The sequence below is a fragment of the Juglans microcarpa x Juglans regia genome, chromosome 2S (assembly GCF_004785595.1).
Source record: "Juglans microcarpa x Juglans regia isolate MS1-56 chromosome 2S, Jm3101_v1.0, whole genome shotgun sequence".
Classification (NCBI taxonomy): Eukaryota; Viridiplantae; Streptophyta; class Magnoliopsida; order Fagales; family Juglandaceae; genus Juglans; species Juglans microcarpa x Juglans regia.
The window spans coordinates 14,871,818-14,890,535 of record NC_054597.1 but is presented as its reverse complement, the minus strand read 5'-3'; the positions used below and the strand labels follow the sequence as shown (position 1 = coordinate 14,890,535).

At 38.3% G+C, this 18,718-nt stretch overlaps 1 protein-coding gene across 3 annotated transcripts in view; it reads left to right on the top strand.

The window, feature by feature from the left end:
• The first annotated feature begins 987 nt into the window (after positions 1-987).
• The window catches only part of LOC121252006 (phospholipid-transporting ATPase 2), a 33,384-nt gene continuing 15,653 nt past the window's right edge, over positions 988-18,718 (top strand). For 2 of the 3 annotated variants that reach the window (XM_041151454.1, XM_041151452.1), the window contains exons 1-7: positions 992-1,193; positions 5,435-5,643; positions 6,132-6,345; positions 11,333-11,449; positions 13,056-13,148; positions 13,254-13,428; positions 14,731-14,897. In XM_041151454.1, the coding sequence (XP_041007388.1) occupies positions 5,507-5,643; positions 6,132-6,345; positions 11,333-11,449; positions 13,056-13,148; positions 13,254-13,428; positions 14,731-14,897 (903 nt within the window). In that variant the 5' untranslated portion in view covers positions 992-1,193; positions 5,435-5,506. Of the gene's footprint in view, positions 1,194-5,434; positions 5,644-6,131; positions 6,346-11,332; positions 11,450-13,055; positions 13,149-13,253; positions 13,429-14,730; positions 14,898-18,718 lie in introns of all 3 variants that reach the window. The other variant, XR_005938164.1, reaches the window with a different exon arrangement.

Below are 18,718 nucleotides of genomic sequence, written 5' to 3'. Positions count from 1 at the left end.
TGAATATTATATCCCCATTTGCCATGAAACTCCACAGCATTCACCTCATGCACTAAAGATTCATTCTCTGCCTCGTCAATTTTGCTCTCTGACTGCTTATTTTTCTCTTCATTTTCATCTACCTCATTTGAAACTTTCACCTCACCAGCAGTCTCTGGAACTAAAAATAAAAAAATTAGAAATTATTACTCTGTGTTTGTTGACAACCCTGCGACCAAAACTCAAAGCCTCTTCTTTTTCTCCTCCCATGAAAACTCGACCTCGCGACCAAAAAAGGACTGGAAGAAATGGGGGAGGCAAAGGGTCGAAGGGAGAGGCAGAGCTTTCAGCTTCGAAGGGAGTGGGAAGATTTCGATTTCGAAGGGGAACTAAGGTTACAGATTTCGGTTTCGTGGGTCGTCTCGAAGGTCGTCATCTTTGTGGGAAGGTGGTAGAATGGGATGATTCGTGCTTGAGGAAGATGAAGTTGAATTGCTACTTGTCTCCCCTTTGAAACCTAACTCTGGAATGACTGAAAGAAATGGGACGGAGGTGGGGAATGTGCTTGTGGGGAAGACGAAGGAATGGGTCTGAAATGGGGGGAAAAAAAGTTTTGGGCAAAAAAGAAATTGAGGGAGGGAGGTTTTGGTGGGAATCATTTGTAAGAAACGCTACGTCTCACTTTCTCATTTTCCACGTTGGAAGCAGTTTCCCCGCAATTACATTGGCCAATTGCATTGAGCATTTTTTTAAAAAAAAAATAGAATATGCATCATATAGATAAGATGAGTTGATATAAAAATTAAAAATTGAATAAAATATTATTAGAATATATATTTTTAATATTATTTTTGTTTTAAAATTTAAAAAAAATGAATTGTTTATTTTATTTTATGTAAAAATTTAAAAAATTATAATAATTAAATAAAATAAAATGAGATGAATTAAGAAAAATTGTGAAAACAAACTGAAACCCTCTTTTCATCTCAACAATTCGGATTAAAAGACTTCCTTCTTCTATGACACACCATGCTATACCATTTTCCACCGCATCAGACTCGGCAATTCGGCGTAGCGCCCTTCTAAAAGTCCATCGATAGAAATCGACACAAATAAGCGTTTCCCACCTTTTCTTCAAACAAGTGAGGTAATAGTCAGGAGGGAGAGAGAGGGAACAAAGATCCGAACCGGCGGCACTCAGAAGAAGAAAAGAGGTATGCTATTGACTGTTTCCTAAATCTCTCTGAATAGTATTTCAATTTTAGCCCCCGAGGTCTGGTAGGTACTCAAGGGAGGGATTCTTCTACATGTCCTATATTTGGATCGCATTTGGGCCCCCTTGGGGAGAAGGGGGGGGGGGGGGGGGGGGGAGTTTCAAATTTCGATCACCCGTTAATTTCCATTAATGGGTTTTCTTTCTAGGTTGAAATTATGGGCATTTGGGTTTTTTTTTTTTTCTTTCCCAGTTTGCATATTAGCTCGAAGTCTAAATCGGATATCATAATTTGCGTTAACAAAAAAAGAAGAAGAAAGTTTTGGTAGTTATTTTAAGCCCTTTATGACATAGTTCCTCTGGATAGTTCAGAATTATGTATGTGGATGGTGTGGGAGATTGGTAATTGTAATATTGGCTGAGATATTCAGAAATATTTGGATTATTTTTCTTGCCTATTGGCTTATTAATAAAATTTCTTGATTACGTATAAAAATGGGGATTTGGATCATTTTTCTACGGATTTGACATTTAAGAAATTCAAGATTGGTACTTAAAGAATTCTACGTATAAGATTAGTTACTTATCAAAAATAAAAAAAAGATTGGTTCTTAAAGTTCAGTTTTAGTTTACTATTGTATTTTGGTGGCCATTTCATAGAAGACAGATTGGACAAATTGCGATCGTGTTTAAAAATGATTGTCTAAATGGGATTTCAATAATATGGAGAAAGCTAGGGTTTTCTTATAAGACGCTATTAATGATGATGGTAACATCAATATAACCTCGATTGCCTTAGAGCAACAGACAGATACTCTACCAAAAATTCCTAGGAATGGTCTTAAACAGCCAAAATGTGGTTCAAAGAGCGTATGCTCGCACATGAAAGCCTACTCCAAGAACTTCCTTTCAGTTGCTAGTGCATTCTTTGGCCACTATAATCACCAAAATCCTCCTTAACATACTCAATAATTCCTCTGTAGCATCTTTTTAGATTGAAGGAGCAATATTTGGGGTGAAAGTTGCTACTCATCTGGATGCCAAAATGGTACCATTCTAACGGTAATGTCACATGAAATGCACCTCGAATCATTATCACTTCTGTGCATCGCACCGTGGCCCATATGGCACGTGGAGATGCAAGCTGTCCAGACGTCAAAACACTACCATCTGAATGGTATTGTGTTATAACATCTCAAATAAACTGTAACACCCCATTCCCGTAGGATAGAGATATTACCAACATTTAAAACATAATGCCCGGTAAAGAGATTCATATCCTGAATTACCTCATTTATTGAAATTCATCAAAACGTTAAAACTGAACTGAACATGATTGTTTTGGAAACTGAACGAAATATAAAGAAACATAACTAATCCTATGCATGACATAAAAGAAATCTAATTCTGGTGATAAAATCACTTATTCATTCCTAAGTCTTGGTACTAGATCTACTCCTGGCCATTCCGCTCTTCATCATCATAGACATCATCTGCGAGAATCAAACATGGAAGAAACAAGAAACACACAAAAATAATGAGTTGAATACTCAGTAAGTAGTACATCGTATCGTAAAATATAGTCATTGCCTAACATACAATTCATCTCTAGGATACCCTTACGAACGTGCATACAACTTCATGGATTTCAATCAAATACGTAACATGATCTTCTGGAAGACTTTACATACATATATCATCACAGATTTACATGGCACACATTTTCATTATTAACATAAGCGGAAGCATATATAATCAAAACATGTCATTGTGAATGCATAACGTCCTAGTTATCTTGTATTAACATGGAGTGAAACACGCTTGAGTCCGTGTTTCACTTAACTTGTGGTTAACCACGCTTGAGTCCGTGGTACTGTTACATTTCTTATCTTTCTTAATGCATGGGATTTGCTTCATGAACATCTCTAACATGGCATAATCTTGTACATGGTATAGCGTAACATGACATGGCATGGCATATTCTTGTACATGACATATTCTTGTATGATTTAGCATGGCATATCTTTGTACATGGCATATTCTCGTATGATTTAGCATGGCATACTCTTGTATGATTTAGCATGGCATAGTATAACGTGATATTACATAACATGCTATGAATGTTTTATGACGTTCCAAGGCATACATGATCCAGGTACTACTTGAACATGGCATACATGGTTTAAGTATTACACAAACATGGCATATATATAACCTAAGCATTTCATGGACATGGCTTGCATAATCTGACTATTACATGGCATACTTGACTTTGAACTACTACTTCAACATTTCATGGCTTTCATGTGAATTTAGTAACATTAAATCAATCAACAATAAATTCATTCACTCAAGTATAATCTCATATTTCATCAAGACCGAAAGGTAAACTAACCTTGACTTGCCTCTTAGTGTAGCGTAGTTAACAATCATAAGCACATCACCTTTTTGTATACATAATAATAATATTCACAATACGTATTTATTAATATGATCATACTATTTACCTCTTAGCGCTGCTTCCTGATTTCCAACTTGTAGCGCGTTACCTAAACGAGATTCTAGACGTTAATAACTTCCTAGCAAAACGTGTCGTAATTAAATACGTATAAGGAATTTAACTACTAATAGACTCTAACAATTGCTTTGAAATCCTTTAAAAATCTTTTATAAAACTTGTCTAAATGCTGATAATTGTTCAATTAGATAAAGCCCATGTAAAGGTAATGTATTTCTGAAAATATACTATCCTTCTTTAAAATTGTAAACCAGTTTCTATCGACCCAGAGATTAACCACTTAAAGAAAATACTATCTGACTGACTTAAGGCCCCAAGAAGTCGAGGCTCAGGGAATAAAACAAGAAGAAAGAAAGAAAAAGAAAGAAAAAAGAAAGAAAAGAAAGAAAAAGAAAAGAAACGAGAAAAGAAACGAGAAAGAAAAGAAAATAAAATAAAAGAAGCAGACGTAAAAACAGAGGCTTACGGGAGAGAGAGAGCTGTGCGATGCTCACCGAGGGAGAGCAGAGTGCGTCGGCGGCTCTAGGTGGCTAGAAGCGACCGGCGACGAGACTGGGGGGTCCCTATGGTGGTGCGACACCGAGAGAGGGAGAGAGAGAGAGAAACAGTGAGAGTTTAGAGAGATATGGGTTTGAAACTCAAACAACCGAAAGGGAGGGAGGTGGAGTGCGGCGGCAGGGGCTTACCTGAGGGGGTGGGTTCAACGGGGTTGAGTTGGCCGGCGTTTTCTGGCGCCGTGGGTAGGGCTCCGACGTCCCGGGGTGGACGACGATGGTTGGGCAGAGGTAAGGTTTAAGCGGGAATGTTGTTTCTCTTGATATGTCACTGTGTGAATCACAGAGGCTTGAGGGTCTTTTTATAGGCGATGGGAGGAAGCAACGTGGAGAGATTGGTTGAATTTTGAAATTGCCTAAACTTTAGGAACCTATTCTCACGTGGATACCGTTTCTGAGAGAGTTTGAAAGGTTTGACTTGGAGTTGCTCAAACTCTGGAAACCGAAACTAGCATGGGGACTAAGTGGATAGAATATTCGAAGTTTTTTTTTTTTTTTTTTTTTTTTTTTTTTTTTTTTTTTTAAGGGAAAGGAATCACTAAATCGATCTATCTGTTATCACAAAATCTAAAATAAATAAATAAATATAAAGAAATTAAAATACCAATAAATAAATAAGTAAAATACTAGTTTTAAACCCTAAATTTAGACCCGTATGTTACATAAACATTTTTACTTATAAAAAAAAAAACATCTCAAATAAACATCACATCAAGCGGCTCAATGCCACATGGCACATGGAGATCCTATCTCTGTCTCATTAGAACAAGCTTTGGTCTTGTTTGATGGTAACCAGGTCAGGATAGATGTGGCTTATTTTGAGCCAAGGGTTTTTTGTGTTTTACTGTCTGGACAGTATGTGCGACTGTCCAGTCACGGCAAGTCATTCTTTGTTTGCTTGGCCGTGTTTTGACTTGTTTGTCTTAGAAATCTTGGTGGTTTTCACTGCACAATTCCCAAGGTTTCTTTATAACATATCTTGTTTCTTTATCTGTTCAACATGAATTTTTGTACTTGGATATTCCAGTACACTAGCAAAAACCTTCTTGGATTATAGCCTTTGATTGAGGGCTCCTTTGTCTTGTGTCTTAGGTGGGTTGTGCCCTGGTATGTGTTATCTGGATGAAAATAGCAATTTGTGCTACTCAAAATTTTTAATTTATTTTGCAGGATATGAAGCAACTTTAATTCTTGTGGCATTGTCTATAGTGAACTTGCAAGCAACAGTTAAAACATGATCAGATGCTTATAACAATGAAGCGTTACATCTACATCAATGATGATGAAACATCCCATGATCTTTACTGTGACAACCGCATATCAAACAGAAAATATACTTTATTGAACTTTCTCCCGAAGAACTTATGGGAACAGTTCAGGTGATTTTTCAATTCGTGTTGTGGGTTTTTTGTTGGTTCTCATCCAGGCTTGAATAGTAATTTGCTTGGGCAAAGTCGTGAACGTTCTTTAGAAGTCATGTGCCGAGTGCCAAGCATCACTTGTGGCTGACTATGACTTACTGTTGTAAACAATTTCTTTGGAGCATGAGCTAATCACATGTTACATTGACCCATTATGAACACTTGTTCATTTCATGCTTTTTTCATCTTATGCTGCAGTCAATGTGGACTAGCACTTGGGATTTTTTCGGTGATTTTCTGCAATGTTGCTTATCACCTTCTTTTGAAGTTTATTGATGTTGATAATACCGTTTTTATTTCACAAGTCAGATATCTTTTGGAGGAGTAGAAGTCCATATTGCTTTTGTGTTTTAGAAATGATTTATCTTGTCTGATTTTCTGAAATTAAATGTTCCTCTTCTTCTTTTTCTCCCTTCTCTAATCAATTTGGTTTCTTTTGTTTTCAGCCGGTTCATGAACCAATACTTTTTATTAATTGCTTGCCTTCAACTATGGCCGCTTATTACTCCAGTGAATCCTGCCAGTACATGGGGCCCCCTTATCTTTATTTTTGCAGTATCTGCAACAAAAGAGGCATGGGATGATTATAATAGATATCTATCAGACAGGAAGGCAAATGAGAAAGAAGTCTGGGTTGTTAGGCAAGGCATAAGAAAACATGTATGGAAACTTTTCCAAAATCGTCTATCTATATTTATGGTTTGACTTGTTGCTTATTTTTTTGCAATTTATCAAATTGGTTGGCTTGCTCAACAACTATTGCTCGACTCTGTTGTTACTTTAAGATGCTTGAGTCAGCAACTAGCTGGTTACTTTTCGTTATTAGTTGGTTCATTTTTTTGTATAACCTTTCAGAGTCTATTCTTGTACACCCAAAACTTTTCTCTTCGTACACCCAAAACTCCAATGATGAAAAGTGATCATTTTTCTTTCTGGTGACATTTTGGTGCTTGCAACGACGAGATTGTGATTGAGTTTAGAGCGTCTAGGTGTGTTCACAAAGGGGCTTTTCAAACATGTAGTGATAGAATCCAAAGTATTTTCAATATTGAAGGAGGGTAGCTCTAGGCTTATTATTGAGAAAAGCTGGAAGGTTGTGAAGGAGTTAAGGCTAGGGTTGCCCATCAGTCGGTCAGTGCGGTAGACTCAACGGAGGGGGGTAGGGGGAGAAAGACACTCCCCCTGGGCTGTAGCTGTATAAAAAGAATGATTTGGTTGCTAGAACACTGGAACAATGCCTAAAGAAAGAAAGAAAGGACTTCTACACCCCGGCATACGGTGGTGGTAGCAGGCGCAGTTTTATCTTCATACCCGAAGAGAAGGGTTAGGGATGAAGGAGGTCAGTGGAGGCACTGTGGGAGTTCGTGACTTTCGGGAGAGGTATTAGTCAAAACAGAGGAGGGAGAACTATAAGGCAGGTGGTGGCAGTGTTACAACCAGGGATGGGGAGCCCATACCCCTTATACGTATGCTTCCAAGTTAGTCTAGTGTCTTGGAATGGGTTCTTCATAAGGTGAAGGAAATTCAACATTGCATGGGATGGAGTGTGACGGTTTTGAGGAACAGTTTATGGCTTTGCTTACAATCATTGAAGCTGGTCATGCTTAGTTTAAGAAATCATACTCCAAAAAACAAAGGGAGTTAAAGAGGCTAACGTGGTCTATTAATTATGAGGGCAGCACAAACTGAGAGAGATCTAAAGGGAAGGGACTAGCACTTGCTTTATGAAGCTCAACATTATTTCTTGGAATGTCTAAGGGCTTAATGAGGCAAATAAGCATCTTCGAATAAAAAATTTGCTTCGTGAGTGAAAGGTGGATATCGTATGCTTACAGGAAACTAAATTGAAATATATTACAAGAAGAATTGTACGAAGTATATGGAGTTGTACATATGTAGATTAAGCTTATCTTGCATCTGATGGGGCTTCGGGAGGTGTATTAGTGATGTGGGATAAAAGGGTGGTGGAAAAAATGGAGGAATTCATAGGGGAGTACACAGTGGCATTTAGGATTGTGGAAGACAACTTTAAGGCCCCGTTTGGATACAAAAACACTCTTAACCCATTTCATCTCATCTCATTATTACAATTTTTTCAAATTCTCATACAAAATATAATAAACAATTCAACTTATTCAAATCTCAAAACAATAATAATATTAAAAAATAATATTCTAACAATATTTTATGCAACTTGTCTAAAACCATCTCATCTCATCTCAATATTCAAACCAGCCCTAAGTGAGCTTTAGCTGGTATTTACGGGCCGAATTTGGACAGCAACAGAAGTTTGTTATGGGAAATAGCTGGAGTACATAGCTAGTGAGACCTACCATGGTGCATAGATGGTGATTTTAATGTTATAAGGCTCCCAACTGAATATTCAATAGAAAGTAGACTGTTACCAACAATGATAGAATTCTCGGAGTTTATTTTCGACTTGAGTTTGGTGGACATCTCTCTCATGGGCGGGGCATTCACGTGGTCCAATAACCATACATGGTCTAATAACCATACGTGGTCTAGATTGGACAGATTTTTAGTTTTATCAGAGTGGGAAGCTCATTATCTGGATGTATGTCAAAAGAGGTTTTCTCGCCTTAGATCATTTTCCTATTTTGCTTGATTGTGGTGGTATTCCAAGGAGGGTGTTGGTACTTTGACTTTGAAAATGTGGCTGAAAACTGATGGTTTTGTGGACAGTGTTAGGCAACGGTGGTCCTCATATTAGATTCATGGCACCCCTAGCTTCATCCTTGTAGGTAAATTGAAAGAGTTTTGGAATACACAATCCTTTGACGACATAGGTGAACGTAAGAAGTCCATGTTGGAAGAGTTATAGGAGTTAGAGAGGATACCGGAGGGTCGAGTACTTTCCTTGGAAGAGCTATCTCGTGGCGCCAAAAGTCTAGAGCATTGTGGTTGAAAGAAGGGGATTGAAGTACACAAAGTTTTTTCATAGAGTGACCAACTCTCACAGGAGAACCAATACCATTAAGATGCTGAATATAGATGGTGTGGCCTGTATAGAGGCCCCTGAACATGCTGTTGATTTCTTTGAACACTTGCTTATCAAGCAAGTGGGGTGGCAGCCAAAGCTTGATGGATTAGGTTTTGATTCTATTGAGCCGCAGAAAGTCTCTTGGTTGGAGAGGCCCTTTGAGGAGATGGAGGCTCATGGTGTGGTTAGGAAAATGGCCAAAGACAAAGCACCCGGTCTAGATGGATTTTCTATGGGATTCTTCCAAACTTGTTGGGAAGTGGTGAAGGAGGATTTAATTAAGGTTTTCCAGGAATTTTTCTTGGTTGGAAAATTTGAGAAGAGCCTCAATGCCACTTTTATAGCACTAATTCCCAAGAAGATTGGGGCATCGAAGGTCAAGAATTTTCGTCCCATTAGTCTAGTGAATGGGGTGTATAAGATTATCTCTAAGGTGCTTGCAAACTGCCTAGGGTAGGTTTTGGGGAAGATCATAACATAACCCCAAAACGCATATGTACGAGATAGGCAAATTCTAGACTCAGTTATCATTGCCAATAAATGCCTAGATGGTAGAAAAAAATCTGGTAATTTGGGGATCTTATGTAATTTAGATATGGAGAAGGCCTACGATCTTGTTAACTGGGACTTCCTGCTCTACTTGCTTGGGAGGTGTGATTTTGGGGAGAGATGGTGTTCGTGAATTATATGGTGCATATCAACAGCAAAATTTTCTGTGTTGGTAAATGGTAGTCCAGTTGGTTTCTTTAACGGCTCTCGAGGCCTAAGACAAGGGTATCCATTGTCCCCACTCCTCTTTGTCATTGTTATGGAGGCACTTAGCAGAATGACCTCGACTTTGGCTCACAATGGTTTTATGGATGGATTCTCGGTTGGTGACCCCGATATTGGTAGCACTAACATTTCCCACTTGTTTGCCGATGATACACTTATCTTATGTGAGGCAGAACAAAACCATATGCGGGCACTGAGGGCACTTTTACTCTGTTTTGAAGCGGCATCAGGTTTGAAAGTGAACCTTGACAAATCAGAATTGGTATCAGTTGGTAATGTTCTCAACATCCAGTAGCTAGCTAACACTCTTGGATGCAAGGTTTCCACCCTTCCAGTGAATTTCCTAGGTCTTCTGTTGGGGGCTGCCTCAAGGGCTATACCAAATGGGATAGAGTGATTGAGAAGATTGAACGTAGATTGGCAGGTTGGAAGAGACTGTACTTAGTCGAAATAGCAGGATCACTTTAATCAAAAGTACTCTGTCTAATTTACCAACGTATTTTTTTTTTTATTTCTTTTCCCAATTCCAGCAAGTGTGGCAAACCAGATTGAGAAACTTCATAGGGATTTTCTCAGTAGGATGCTATGTTGAGAAAGCAGTCTGTGAACAAATTCCTCAGTTGTTGTAATTAGTATTATCCTCCACAATAACATCATTGGGAAATTTTAAAAGATTTAAGTTCTTCCATCTCTAGCATGATTTGAAAGCATCATAGATTAAATTTATAAAAGTCTAGGAATAACCCCCTTGGTAGTTTAGAGAAGCCAATCCACCTGCCATGTCCCTTGCAATACCATCAAGGGTAGAAACCTGTTCTCTTTAGCTGCACCTATGACCTTGTATTTCTTACCATATTCCCAATCTGGAATCTTCGATTCTGTGCAATTGTAATGCCTTTAAAATCTTGTCCTAAAACCATCCCAACATCATTAGAGCTGGTTTAGATAGTGAGATGAGATGAGATGGTTTTAGAGGAGTTGAATAAAATATTGTTAGAATATTATTATTTTTTGGGAATTTGAAAAAGTTGAATTTTTTATTCTATTTTGTGCGAAAATTTGATAAAGTTATAATGATGAGATGAGATAAGATGAAACCATCTCTAAATCCAAACAGGGCCTTAGTGTGGCATATGCAGTTATGGTTGGGGCAAAATTTGTAATGCTGTTTTCTTAATAAAGCTTTATTAATAGGGGTTAGCTGTCAATATCATGGACTTCATTCTTCATTTTGGAGCCCACAAAAAAAAAAAAAAAAACAAATAGTAAGTTTGTTAATGTGCTCCTAACCTTTGACCCGAGGAAAATTGATTGATTGGAGAATGGATAGTAGTTGAGAAGAACACAAAGCACACGATTGGTTTTCTAGTTGCTCATACATTACAAAACAATAGGACCAGTGATGGGAATGCGATTCTTGCCTCAACCCTCTAGAGCTAACATGTGACACCACTAGGTTACCAATACACAATATGGAGGAATTAAAGAATAGGTTAATGTATTTTTTGTGTCAAAAGTCAGTTACTTGATTATCTAATGATATTTGAAGTTTTTGCTACTATAATACATGTTTTTGTGGAGTTTATGGGCAAAATTGAAATTATCACGTGTAGATCATCGTTGGTACCTATGTAAATGAGTTTAATGCCCCACTTTGATGTTTACTGTTTTTACCCATAAAAGAAGGCTTCATGGATACAAACTAGACTATTAGTTATGAAGGTGACAAAGTCATAGATCCCATGATTTAATTTCCCAATTGATTATTTCTTATTTAGTTCTTTCCCAGATTATAGATATGCTGTTTCTTTTTTTCTTAAACTTTGCCATTCTAACTGTATGTTCATCTGTTGTTGATTCATTGACTTGTAGGTCCAAGCGCAGGATATTCATGTAGGTAATATTGTGTGGATTCGAGAGAATGATGAAGTACCATGTGATCTTGTTTTACTTGGTACTTCAGATCCGCAGGGCGTGTGCTATATTGAGGTAAATCTGCTGCTCCATATATCACTACAATGGAGAGTTTGCTGAAGTCAAAGTCACGAGCACTACAAATTTTTACTTTTTTATTTGGTTAAAATCAACAGTAAAAATTTACTATTAAAAGCCTTTTTTGATTATAAAAAGCAAAGTGAGAATCTGAAATAGAGTCGCGCTTGGATGTCGCGCCATAAACTCAGGCTAGCTTGAATGTGAGTTATGTTTCAAGAACTCTGTTTAGCATACAATTTGGCCTCTTTTAGAGTAATGAAACCAACAACTACAACTTGGAGTCTTGAAGTTCCTGTTAAGCAAGTTATGGGATGTATATCTTCATGTTTTTGTTGTATGCAAAAACTCTTCAGTATATTCAGTCATAATTCTAGGTCCGAATTTGCATATGCTAAATTGCTCAAGCAAAAACTCCTAGCTTGGTGCATATATATGAATGGATCTGCTTCATCTGATTACTGATACTAGCAAGAGTAATCTGCAAGGGACTACTTCTTTAAATATTGATGATGATCAGACAGAAACGCACTCTCACCATTCACTAGTATATTTTCGTGCACGGTCGATTCAGTTTATATTCCTTATTCAAGCACTAATGAATTCCATTTATCTAGGGCTTGTTTGGATTTTAAGATTTTTGTGAAAATTTTTAAATCTTTAAGAAAATTTTAGAGGAGTTTTTTATGGTTTTGTGAAATAGTGGCACCTGTAGAAAAATATCTTTGGGTTGAGAAAGTTTTTTGATATATTTTTATTGTGGTTTGAAAAAAGTAGTTGGACCCATTGAAATGATAAAGATGTTTGGGGAGAAAATCTTTGAGATTTTTTCTTGGATTTTCTGAAAGTTGTTTCAGTTTTTATGCCATTTTCACGGAAACCAAGAAAAAAATAAGATGAATTTTTTGAAGATTTTGTAGTGTTTAAATATGTTTGGATTGAAAGTCAAAAAGTTTTCTAAAACTTTAAAGGTGATTTTGAATCCAAACATGGCCTACTATGCTTACCTTAATTTGAGTTTTGAAGTGTTGTGGGATGAACTTATTGCTCTTGGGTCATGAGTGCATCATGCTCCATCGATGGAGGGATACAGTTTGCTGTTGTTTATTTTCCTTACTATTACCATTGTCATTGTTGTAACTTTCAGCATTGATACATTTCTAGCACTTTTCTTTGCATGATAGTTGCTCGTTTTAATCTGACTGAGAAACTATAGGGATGACTTTCCAATTGAACTGTGATTGACAAGGTCATAAGTAAATATAAACAAGTATGGTGGTATTGAAATTTGGGCTTTGGGCTGAGCTAGGGATGATCCAGGGTCAGCCTGAATTAAATTTCTGGCATACAAGTCAAAATGAAGCTTGGGGCAGGTGTTCTTCATTTTAATTTATGGCCCAGCCATTTGGGTTCCTCTTTTTGTTGTTACACTTTTTTCGATCTGCACTTCATATTTTCTGGAAATTTCATATACCTAAACTTAGAGTCTAATCAGATGGAGTCCTTGTATGTGTTGTGAGGGATGCTAGCATTGGGGTTTCTTTTTGGTTGGGATGTCCTTTTGAGCATTTCAACAATCTGATAGTGTAACAATGTTTTACAGACTGCTGCCCTAGATGGTGAGACTGATTTGAAGACGAGGGTTATACCCTCCGCTTGCATGGGAATAGAGTATGAATTATTGCACAAGATCAAGGCAGGTTTCTTGTAACTTAATATTGATGAAAGATTTGTTGGTAGTTTACCTTCCTATGGCAAAGTTGGTGATTGAAATGTTCTTTTCTTCCACTCTCTTCTGCAGGGTGTTATTGAGTGTCATAGTCCAGATAAGGACATTAGAAGATTTGATGCGAATCTTCGGTTGTTTCCCCCATTTCTTGATAATGATTTGTGCCCTTTAACAATTACAAACACAATTCTTCAGTCATGTTACTTGCGGAACACAGAGTGGGCCTGTGGAGTAGCTGTCTACACAGGTATGAACAATAAGGCCTCATTTGGTTACTCAGTTCAGATGAGATGAAATGAGATGTTTTGTTGAAAGTTGAATAAAATATTGTTATAATATTATTTTGTGTGGGAGTTTGGAAAAGTTGTAATGATGAGATGAGATGAGATAGTTTGGTTTTGTATAACCAAACCAGCCCTAAATCTCAAGGTTGTAGCTAACAACATACTAGATTGTTCTCATGTGCCCTTTATTTTTTTATCCTTTGAAAATTCTGAAAGTGGAGAAGCAGCAAAACAAGGTTCAAAATGATCACTTGATCAGCAAAATGCATTCATCTGATATGTATAACCTTTGACAAAGATGGGAGAAAAATAATCATGCAATACAAAAGCTCACTGATTGTGCCAATTGTGATACCCTCCTTTTGGAGTATAAGCCATGTGGTTTGGGTCTTCCATTGGGGCGTTATAGGCAGGCAGTTTTTTTTTTTTTCCCTTGTGATTAAGTGGGGAAAATTTGATGTTTACTAAATGTAGTTTTGTTATGTCATAGGAACTCAATTATTGGCTGGGAGTTGCTCATTTTTCTATTCTTGGTTGTATGTAGCCATTTAGATTAATAATGCCCAATGGGTAAGGATAGAATTGATTCCAGTCGGTTTGTAGTGGATTAAGGACTTAGGTAAACAAGCTTTGTTTTACTGTCAGATCATACCTTTGGGGAAATGCTGAATATGTCCCGAGATTATTGCCAAATTCTTGTTGTATTCTGAATATTCTACAGCGGAAGGAGATAGTACTGGGTTTTGGACGAGAATGTGTATGTATAAATTATGTTTACAATTTACTTATCAGGAAAATAATTTTGAATACGAGTAACTTGTAAAAGAATAAATTGTGTAAAGGATAGTGATTCTATGTTGTCTAATTAGTATGTGAGTCCTTACAAAAACTAGGTTTGGGGTTGCTATATTCTGTTGTTGGATTCTGCAACATTTATGATCTTCTAAAACAGTAAAACTTGTATGACATTTAATGTTTTGCCTACCTTGGGTTCTAGTTAGTGCCAACACGGAAAATACACATTCTTTCCATTTCAAATTTCTCATATTTTAAGCAAGTAATATGCAAGTGGAACTTAATTGATAATTTCAATATTTGAAGAAGTTTTTGGTTGTTTAGGTTAAATGTATGCAACCACATGATAAGTTGAGAATCACTGTGGGTGTCTTGGAACAATTTCTGAACCCCTTGAGTTGCCATGATGTTGTTCAGAGCAGATGCAGCAATTGATGTATTTGTAACTAGTATATATTCTATGTTTTCAGGCAATGAAACCAAACTGGGTATGAGTAGGGGGATACCTGAACCAAAGCTCACAGCTGTGGATGCCATGATTGACAAGTTGACTGGAGCTATATTTATTTTTCAGATTGTGGTTGTTATTGTTCTAGGCATAGCTGGCAATGTCTGGAAGGATACAGAAGCAAGGAAGGTATGTCAGAACTAAGCTTTTGTTTCATATGCAGTTAAAGTTTTTTGATGTGCAATTGATGCATTTCCTTGGATAATGTTTATACATCTTTCTAGGATCTGTGGTATTTGTATTTCTTGGTGAGCTAGCGTTTTGATTATCCAGTGTAACAATCGCGTTGATCTTTCCTTATCCTATTGATGACTTGTCCCTGTTAGCTAGCGCCTTATAACTGCTGCTCATTGATTAGCGACTTGTCTTATAACTGCTGCTCATTGATTAGCGACTTGTTGTACAAGCCTTTAGTAAGCTGTTCATCTGGTTATAATGTTCTGCAAACCCTGCACTTGTCATTCCTGGCCTTCTGAAAGGATCTAATCTCTGGTTCTCTTAAAGTTAACCTCTTAAATTCCAGTAGGAGGATGGAATACCAATCATATACTTTCTGGATATTGATGTATTATTTCATTGTCTTCTTGCCTTTCATGCTTCACATAATTTCTGCTGAACATTGTGGATAGGGCAATGAGTTCTTCCCCAAAATTGTGGTCACTGAATTATGCATATAAAAGGGATAATCCAATGTGGCATGCTCCATATTTCGGCATTTAATTGAATAATATAGTTGATATTGTAATTCTTCCATTTCTTTTTTGTCTTTTTTTTTTTTATGAGTAAACAATAGTATTAATAAAGGATAGGCAAAGCCCAAGTACACAAGATGATATACAAAGGAGAAGGCCTATCTAAAGTCGTAAAAGTGGAAACAAGAAAATCATGAAAATTTAGGCCATTAAAATCTACAGCTAGAGCCCAATGAAATAAGGTTCGGAAAAATAAAGATCTAAGCTCCTCTAGTGTCCGCTCTTTATCTTCGAAGGTCCACTCATTACGTTCACTCCATATGCACCACATAATGCATATAGGTACCATCTTTCATACAGCTTTGATTTGTGGAGCATCACCCGGAATTGTCCAGCTGGCCATAACTCTGCCACTATAGCCGGCATCACCCAGCTTAACTCTAATAAACTGAACACTTCTCTCCACACGGCTCTAGTTGTCTCACAGTGTAACAAGAGATGATCCACTGTCTCGCCAGCTTTCTTGCACATATTACACCAATCTGAAAAAATTACCCGGCGCTTTCGCAGATTATCAGTTGTCAAGATCTTACCCAAAGCCGCTGTCCAAGTGAAGAAAAGCTTTGGGGGGCGCCTTATTCCTCCACAATTTTCTCCACAATCTTTTTTGCTTCTTTGCCATCTATCTCTATAAAAAGTTTGGGTGTTGTGCCTATTTAAAATCTGATATGTCCTAACTAAATAAAAAATTATTTAAACCTAAGTTGAGATGATTAAAAATTGAATGATTTCAAATATTCAAGTAAAGCGATTTAAAATCTATTCCCACCATGCCAGGCAAAAACATTTTAACCAAAGAGAAATTTTCCAGAAAATAAAAAAAAAATATGCTTCCTGTGTAAAAATAATGTATGAATTTCAGCATTTTCTGTTTATACTTCCTATGTACTTGGGCTATGTCTATTCCTATCAATAAGATTTTACTTTTACATATCAAAAAAGGTAAATAATATACTTTATACCCTAGTTCAACTGATAAAATTTAAAGAAGTGAAATTTGAGCTATATTTTTTTTTTATAAGTAAAAAATTATATATATCAAAAGGAGAAACCAAGTACACTGAATGTATACAAGAAAACACCTTGCCCAAAATGACCCAAAAAGCCCCTAATGACCCAAAAAGCCCGTGGAAAGACAATCCAAAATACACCAGACCTGACCCCAACCCCTTGTTTCCCCTAGAACTAAAACTCTACCTGAACACCCAACCCCAACCCCTTGATTCCCCGTCTTCACAATGCCCTCTTTTTTAGACTTCCCTCTAGTTGAGCTACCACCCTTAGCGTCGTAGTTGATTGCCCAAAGAAAGACGCTGTAGCTCCCTACTTTTCTTGAAATTTGATTTGATTTCAAGCGCATGGCTTGCTTCAATCGTAGTGATTAGGTCTTTAAATTGATCTTCACATCCTCCATGTGAGATTCCCACAAACTGCTGAATCTCGTTAACTTTAGGCAGAATCCAGTCTGCTATTGGAGGAAGAGAGACCAGGGGAGCAACGTTATCCCCAGACACAGTATCCAACTGCACTCCCGACTCTACACAAGGCACCAACGCCAAACCCATAGGTTCTCCAGCAACTCCATTGGTTCTCTCCATTGGAGATTCTGGGGTGACAGCAAGTCCCTTCATCTCTGGGGTGATAGCGGATCCTTCTCCTTCAGACCTCGGCAGTACACAATTTTCCTTCAACTCTGACGAGGGAGCCATAATTTCTTCAGGGACCAAGGGTGTAATGCCGACTATCGGTCTATCCTGTGTTACATGAGGCGAATAACATTCCACCGATGTCTCTACGCCGATACCCGATGTAGACCCCGCTTCAAATAACCTAGATTTCCTTTTGAGCCGCCATACTCTCCTGGATCTGGTTATAGGGACAAGGCCTAATCCGATCTTCCGTTTTCCTTTTTCTGAGTTTAAAGAATTTGGGCCTATCTTGTTACTTACAACCTTGTTGCCTCCAACTGAAAGCCGGTCTATTTTCGTAGATAATATAGTTATCACTGCCTTCAACTCGCCAAGTTGGGTTTTCATCTCTTTTAAAGAATTGTGCATCTCAACAAGCTGGTCTTGAGGCATAATTTGTAGACCCTCCTCACTCTGAACTCCCGAAGCCTAACCTGTCTTTAGAGCTGCTGCATAGGATTGCCTCGCCACATGTCTGCTACGCGGCTCCCTGACAGAGCCATGTCCTACAGCACCTTGTCCTTCCAAACCGTCACTCCCTCTCTTGCCGAAGGAAAAATCACGCAGCACCTCCCCCATCCTTCTCCAACCACTGCTCCCCTCCTCAGGAATGGAAATAAAATTCCTCTTCCCTCCACCTCCATACTCCTCCACCGCCATATAACGTCCTCAAGCATTGCAGCAACGATGCGCCGTGAAACTGCGTCTACCTTCCCGGACAGTGGAGAAAAAATCTTGTTTCTCATCTTTTGTGCACGCTTTCATGGCCTTGGCCAACCACTGTACTGTTGTTAAACCCAAAACCAGCTTAGATATCACCCTACGACTCCTTTCAGTAATGACCAACATGCTCCCCTCCTTCATCAATGTAAAGGATTTAGATTCTATGACCAACTCCATAGAAGAACCCATGCTGACGAACTCCCCTCATTCAACAACCATTCGTCATCTCAGAGAATCTAAATCTGCGACACAGGGACACGGCTGAATACCACAGTTGTAGACCACGGCTGAAGACCATTGCTTGATGCCGGAGTACTCCCAGAAGACTCGCCGGAAAGCGTCGACTCGTTCTGTGTCGACGGCAAGACCAACAGAGCCGTCGTGGGGGTTGCCGGAGTACTCTGAGAGACGACACAGAGAAATCTAGGTTGCTGGAGGGTGGACTGATGCCGAACAGCCCTCAGCGAAGTCGCCGGGGTCCGTCGGCTTTATCTGTGACGAAATGGTGCGGTATCTCTCGCCGACAAGGGTGGGTGGCGGCAGATCCAGGGTTTTCTCACTTCGTAAGGATTTCTCTCTCCTTAGGATCGGCGCCGGATGACCCTCAGCAAAGTTGCCGGGGCCCGTCGGCTTTGTCTATGACGGCGGTGAAGGGTCACTCGCTGGCACTGGGGGATGGTGGCGGTCTCCTTAGGGTTTTCTTGGATGTACGGGGAGAGAGAAAATATATATATGTTGGCTTTTGAACAGTGGTTCCTCTAAAAGCATGGAAGAGAAACCAAGGGAG